Source organism: Alligator sinensis, unplaced genomic scaffold (assembly GCF_000455745.1).
Source record: "Alligator sinensis unplaced genomic scaffold, ASM45574v1 scaffold512_1, whole genome shotgun sequence".
Lineage (NCBI taxonomy): Eukaryota > Metazoa > Chordata > Crocodylia > Alligatoridae > Alligator > Alligator sinensis.
The window spans coordinates 571,725-578,642 of NW_005842063.1; the positions used below are offsets into that span (position 1 = coordinate 571,725).

At 40.9% G+C, this 6,918-nt stretch overlaps 1 protein-coding gene across 6 annotated transcripts in view; it reads left to right on the plus strand.

The window, feature by feature from the left end:
• Positions 1-6,183, plus strand: part of CDC42 (cell division cycle 42) — a 26,576-nt gene extending 20,393 nt beyond the window's left edge. For 5 of the 6 annotated variants that reach the window (XM_006023181.2, XM_006023183.2, XM_025203674.1 and 2 more), the window contains exon 6: positions 4,744-6,183. In XM_006023181.2, coding sequence (XP_006023243.1) covers positions 4,744-4,833 — 90 coding nt within the window. In that variant the 3' untranslated portion in view covers positions 4,834-6,183. Of the gene's footprint in view, positions 1-3,190; positions 3,372-4,743 lie in introns of those variants that run through there. The other variant, XM_006023182.3, reaches the window with a different exon arrangement.
• The last annotated feature ends 735 nt before the right edge of the window (positions 6,184-6,918 follow it).

A 6,918-nucleotide genomic window follows, 5' to 3' on the forward strand; every position in this document is an offset into this window, starting at 1 on the left:
CTTCCCTTCAGAAGTGTTTAATTATCACAAAATGATAGAATGGCAACTCTTAGGACAAGTGTTCTTCACAGCCATGGACACAGTGATTAGCTATTCATGTTTGGGGGGGCTGTTTAAGCTTTTTGGATTCTGAGAAGGCCTGCCTACTTCTTGCCTGCCTCATATAAACCAGTTCCATAAGCTTAGCTTAGTTGCATCATGGTGTTTTTGACGGCAATGTTCAGAGTACTTGCATTCACAGTATTGTGATAGAGACAATAGTCCATGGGACTAACCCCTGCTCAGAGGATGATTTAACTATGCTTCCTGTTGTACCACTCTCAGTTGGCAATTTGAAAGCTATTCACATTTTAGATATAATTTTCCTAGGTGATCGTTAGCATTGGGACCAGAACTATGCTGGTTACAGTCACCTAAATCTTGTGGTAAACCAGATTCTACCACGTACTAGCTAGACAGCATACAGGGTGTATTTCTGGTCCTTTTGACCCCTCTTCCCCCCCCCCCCCCCCCCCCCACAAATTTTACATGGCAATACTTACAATTCCTGGAGTAAGAACATACATGTTAAAAGCCATTCTCCATCAGTTTTTTCAAAATGTTTACATGTTAAAACAGGAGAAACACAATAAATCTTTTTACAGGGGAAGAGGACTTCTTTGTTTCTCAGTGTCCTCTCTTTCTTTTGACTACTATTTCTAAAATCTATAGATTTGTAAGAAAGCAAGCTAATTATGTTGGAGCTTTTTTCACAGACTCCTTCCGAGATTCTGGTAGGACACCTCTTCATGGTTTCTGGAGATCCAAGGGCAGTTCTGTATGATACAGCTGACAAGTGTCTAATCTGGGAGACTCCAGAGCATGACCAGTAGGTTCGCTGGTAATCCCACCTACCCAGTGAAGTTTAAAAAATGGATTAGTGAGAGTCAGTGTTTCTTGATGACTACAGCTTTAGGCTGGGATTTGAAGGTCTCAGTTTCATTCTGACACGTCCCTTGCAGGGTGATCTTGGACAGATTATTTCACCTCTTTGCCTTCATTTTCCCCATCTTGGGATAAAGATGCTGACATCTTTTAATCAAATGTTTTGAGATATCTGGGTGAAGAAAAGTTTATATAAGTTTAAGTACTGTGTTTTGAGAGAGATTTGGAAACCTCCTCAATGCCATTTTGCAGCTGGATAATACTGACCTGAATCACGAGAGGATTGAGAGCTACTTGGATGCTGCTGTATTGAAAGTTGTAGAAAAGCTTGTGGGGCAGGGGAGAGGGTGACTAAAGAGTTAGTGATTGTGAAGAAGCAGGTGGCCTCTTACTTTTTGATGCGGTTGCTGCCTTTATCACTTTTTTTAGCTAGACTTTAAGCTGGCCTAGACTCACGGAGCACTCGGGGCTCTAGTTACTTAAGATAGTGGAGAGTTGAATGCTGTTTATAACTAGTCTCATTTCTCTGCTTGTTAAGTTAGACTTCATAATTAGCTGACAGTTTTGATGAAACCAGCTTTGGAAAGTATTCATGTATATGAACAGGGTGAAAATGGCCTGAACAGGGTATCTAGTTTAGCCAGCCAGAGTAGGTGGTTAGAGGGACAGAGCTGAACATCTCTTGAATGAAGATTTCACACCGCTCGCTTTGTTTCAGTCTGTCAGACATCTTTGGCACAATCTGTTTCATATTAAGACTGTACTGTGCAGTCTTAGTCTCTTGCCTTCTCTTCTTTTTGCCTTCTGTGGTGCCTCTTAAAAATCTTTTTGAAGGTCCCCTGAACTCAAAGTATAACTCTTCAGTAAAACAGAGAAATGCTGATGGATGAGCCAAGTAAACTGAAAATATCTTTTCCTATAGTATTTCAGTTGTAATAACTTTAGATGTAGCTTGTAACTTTTAGATTTACAAATTTTCAGGTAGAGATGGGTTTTTCAATCTCTTCTTGATTCATGCACACTTTTAATAAAAGCATATTGAATTCTGGTTTCAGAGAGAGCTTTCCAGCAGAGTGCTTTTCCCCAATCCAACCAGGAAGGGAGAAATGTTTTCCGTCTTGGGTGACAACATTTCTTCCTATAAGCAATGGTGGTCTCTGTGGAATGAGTGTTTTAACTTTTTATTTTCCTCTTCTATTTAAACTAGTTCCTCTGAATTTTCTGAAGGCCTCACATTTTCTGAAGGTCACAGTAGATTTAGGCGAGTCCAGTTAGCATACGCTGAGCCAGGTTCCACTTCTGGCACCCACAAGTAACTTGCTAGACTTGTATGGGAATGGTAATGTATTGTAGAGTCCCTGTTCTTCCTGGGTCAGACGCGATGCATGCTTTGTGCTCTGGTGTAACCCCTGCAAACTTAGCCTGTGACTGCTTGCTTTGGTGTTGGGTCCCACAGTGTCATAAAAGCATTCTAATTCTAACACCCTTTTTCTGTCTTCCCGTAAGTTGAGTGGTTATACTTGCTTTAGTAATGAGACCGAATAACTGAAATATGCCACTTCCACAGCGGGCTCTCTACGCATTGTGTTAATAGCACTGGTAAGGCATTGCCTCTGTCTTTAAAGACTGGATGTTTATATTGGAAGACAGTGGTTTATGAGGCAGAAGTGCTGCTTCCAGCTCTGTTTTTAATATGCCCAGCAGTCTGGAGATCTCAGTTATTCAGGGGCTGAATTCACAGAGCAATTCACTAATTCTAAACTGGCATTTAAATTGCTTTGGCAGTGAGCAGGGACCACTAGCATGAACACAGTTCCATTTATCTGAAGCGTTCATGTATCCAGCATGAAACTGGAAACATGTACCTGATGGTTCATTGTGTTGACATGGGATAAACCCATGCCTTTGCCCATTTTTCACATATAAGCATGTTGGAAATGTTCACTCTAATAGTCCAGATAAGTGGAAATGAAATTCTCTTAACAGCATTCTCACTAACCCCTGCTTTGTTTGTCATTCTGCCCTCCTGGATGTATGTCTAACTTGTTGGACTTCTGTACTTTCCTGTCTCTCTCTAACCTGGTCTCCTGACTCTGGATCTTGGAGACGATAATTTTCACCGCTTTAATAACAAAACAAAGCAAACTTGCTTGTTACATTTGTGAATTCAGCCCGATTTTTTATCCTGAATGCTCTTTATATCTGCTTGTTTCTCTCTAATCCTCTAACCTGGCTGCTATTTTTTCTCCTCCCCTCTGTCTTGTAGAGAGGTCTGAAGAATGTGTTTGATGAGGCTATCCTAGCTGCCCTCGAGCCTCCGGAAACTCAGCCCAAAAGGAAGTGCTGTATATTCTAAACTGTTTCTCCTTTCCCTCATGCTGCTGCTTCCTCTGTCCCACTACTGTAGAAACCTGGTTAAAAATGAATAAAACCATCCTGATTTGAAAGCTTCTGTGTCTCTGCTTACCATCTTAGAGCAACCTCTGTATTAGCTTTTGGACTGAAAACAGTATACACAGTTCCTCAGTAAAGCATTTGTGATAACGTGGAACATGAACTGGACTCGCTTAACTCTCTGCTGCTTGGGTTGCCAGATGTGGATAGCTTTACAATTTAGGATATTGGGGAAAGGGCCTAAGTATATAATAAAATAAAATAAACCAACAAACCCCCCCCCCATAAATAAATAAAAACAAACCACCCTGATTATTTAACTTTCCTGAGAGCCAACTGGGAAGAAATAATGCACACTTCTCATTTCTACTTGTGACTATTGTTAACTGTATTTGCATGACAAACGTACATGAAACGGTGACCTGCAAGTAATGCTGTAATGTGAAGGATTTTCTGGTTCTCCTTTGTGCAGTGAGATTTTTGTTGCTTATTGCTTTGGCTGTCTGTGCTGTAGTGGAGTATGTCAATCCTCGGGGGAAGGAAATATCAGTGTACCTGCTATCGCTTCGAAAATATGTTAAATTCCTGCTTTCACCAACACTACTAGACTTCTTTGTTTTTAACAATAGATTCTTAAAAGCTTGTCAATGTAAGATGTAAAGCTGCTTCTTACTTTCATGCTTCTGACTTTTGTCATAAGGGGAAAAACTTCAATTGTAGTTTACCTTTAACTTTTGAAATTAAAAATTGGAGTTGTTTGTATAAATGACTGATGAGGCTTTATTCCTGTTTGCACTTGCTGGCTTCAGTTTAACATTTATACAGTGTACAGTATCCCATTTTGTAATTCTCTCATTTTGAAGTCTTTGACTGATACCATGCACAGCTTCTGAATTCGACTTGTCTGCTTCTAAGCATTTAATGTGGGGGCAGGAGCTTGATCAAAACATAGCAGACTGCAATTCATCTTTGCATGCTTGCCTCCTATCTATTATCTAAAACACAGGTGTCACTGCACCATGTTGGGGAATCATTACTCCAAGTGTGTTCAGATCCAGCTGTTTCATTTGAATGAATGCAGTACCTTCTGCTTTGTCATTAGCATGTGAAATGTGTTACCAGCAAACTAATCCAAAAAAATCAGTATTTGTTTTGCTGCTTGTGAAATGTGTTGGTCTGCAGAGAGAATTTTCAGAGGATTACTACGTTGTTCTGAATATCGAATACTCAGATAAAGGACTGCTAGCCACAGCGACACAGCTTGGACAAGGCGTAGTTAAGCAAAATGGCTTTCTGGAAATTCTAGATCGCAATACTTTCTATTCTTCAGTCTTGGGGTTTAATTCTGCCTTTGGTTTTATTTTGGCTTTTGTTTTCATAATCCAGAAAATGAGACTGCCCCTTTTTCTCTTTGCCCCTTTTCAGAAAGGCCTAAAGAATGTATTTGACGAGGCGATATTGGCTGCCCTGGAGCCTCCGGAGCCGAAGAAGAGTCGCAGGTGTGTGCTGCTATGAACGTCCCTCCGCAGTCCCTTCTGCAAAGCTGGTGTTTGATGTCATACTAAAAGCAATGTTTAAATCAGACTAAGGATACAAATTTTAAAACATGGTTATTTGGGGGGTTGTTTTTTGCGCAATAATGACAAATGCCCTGCACTCCCATCTCCCCCACACGTTCCCTGTGTGAGATGAGAATGTTAGTGTTCATTCCCAGTGCCCCTTCCAATTCAGTTAAAGACTAGTTAATTTTGAGTAATTATGTATTATCAGAAAACACTGATCAGTACTAGGTCTTTTTTTTTTTTGTTTACTGTTTCTAATTTTTGTTTAAAGTCCAGGCATGCTTGTGATGACTTGTTCTGTAACAGACTAATTCTGGGCAGGCGGCCATACTGAAGCCTTGTCCCTTACGCCAGGTCGGCAAGACTCTTGATTCTTTGAACTTCTGAGGCTGCTCTGTGGCTGGTTGAGCCTGGCAGCCTGGGCATGAGCATGTTTTGGTCCTCAGAACTGGTTCGGGAAACTAAGAAGTCCCAAGCTGGTGCTTCTCTAAAGAGGGGTGTAGAGCGCTTATCTGCATCTCCTCTTAAGTTGCCTTGTATCTCTTCCCTCACTCTTCTCTGAGAAGGTCAGAAGTTTCCACCCTGTCCTTTCTAGTTTGTGAAACCTTAGGAATAAATTAACTGCATCTTTACTTCTGGATGCACCATCAAACTTCAAACCTGGTTTGCCCCATGTGTCTCAATCTTCACATGCGAGCTGTCATCGTGATAAGAAATAATTGTACCTTTTTAAGCAGGTCCAACTGATTTTCAGTTGGTTTTTAACAAATGATCTTTTGCCAACCAGTACATTTAAGAATGAGCTTACAGTTACCAGCATATATGGTGTTGCTGAGACACTTCCATACAGAGCCTCTGAGAGTTGGAGGTGGTGCTGATGGGTGCATGCCTTACAGAATGGTTCAGCATCCTTTTAGGAGGGGTGGAAAGAGAGACCTTTGGTAGGAAAGAACTGTAGGGGAGGGATCTCTAGTATTTAGTGTGGCACCATAGGGACCAGTTAAGGGAATCCCCTTTGCCTGCATTGTGCTTGTAAGTAACCCTGGAGCCTATAAAGAGGGTTCCAGTCTAATGAAGATCACATGTAGGATCTTTATGTAGACGCCAGTGTTCATAGGGATTTTACCAAAACTATATTTTGGCTTGCAGAATCAAATTTTTTAATACTCGGGGGAATCCTCTCCATCTTCCCCAAACTCCTAATTCTTGTAGACTCACTAGTGTTGAACCAATGCTTTTTCATGTCTAAGTTCTTTGTATATGCATTCTTTTCAGATGTATTAAACATAAAGTATCTTCACAAGCCTGCCTGAGGATAATTTATTTTCCTGATGTTTATCTGTTGATTGTTTTAGAGAATGCAAACGTGGCCAGTTCTCCCCCATTCAGCCCTGTTCTCCATTTGAGTAATCTCTGGTTCATTCTGAACACCTAGTTCCAATTATTTCCCCTTTGTCTCTGTTTCCACAATTCCAGTGGTGGTTGCAAATCTATTGGGCTTGCTACAGTGTTAAAAAATAGTCAGCTTTGCACCACAAGTCATTGTCATGGTACTAGGCCCTGTAAAGAGATGTACACTTACTTGTCCTTGATACTGGGGGGGGGGGGGATGTAACCTTTACTCATTATTGCACATGTCCCAAAATCATTGGTGCAAGCTCCTCCAGGTCACTTGAATGCTAATTGTCCTGGAGCAAGAAATGCTAGTCTGTTTGCAGAAACTAAATCGGACTTCCTGCATGTAGCTGGATCTCAGGAAACCATTGTGGTGTTTGGGTTTTGTTAAAATTCTGTCTTTTCCGTGGAGAAGCAACGATGAAATCTTGCACTGTGGAAGCATTATTTGTGTTAACTATTAAAGCACATTCCAAAGAGCCTTGTTGAAGATCATAACTTTTTTGTTTTAGGTTGGATACCAGCCCTAGTAGTTCAACTGAAAACATGTGCCTTCTGTCTTCATTTTTACTGTTAGCTCTGCTACTTTTTCTCTGTGGAGTTCAGCATTGAATTGTGGCCAACAGGAAAGGTGCGTTAAAGT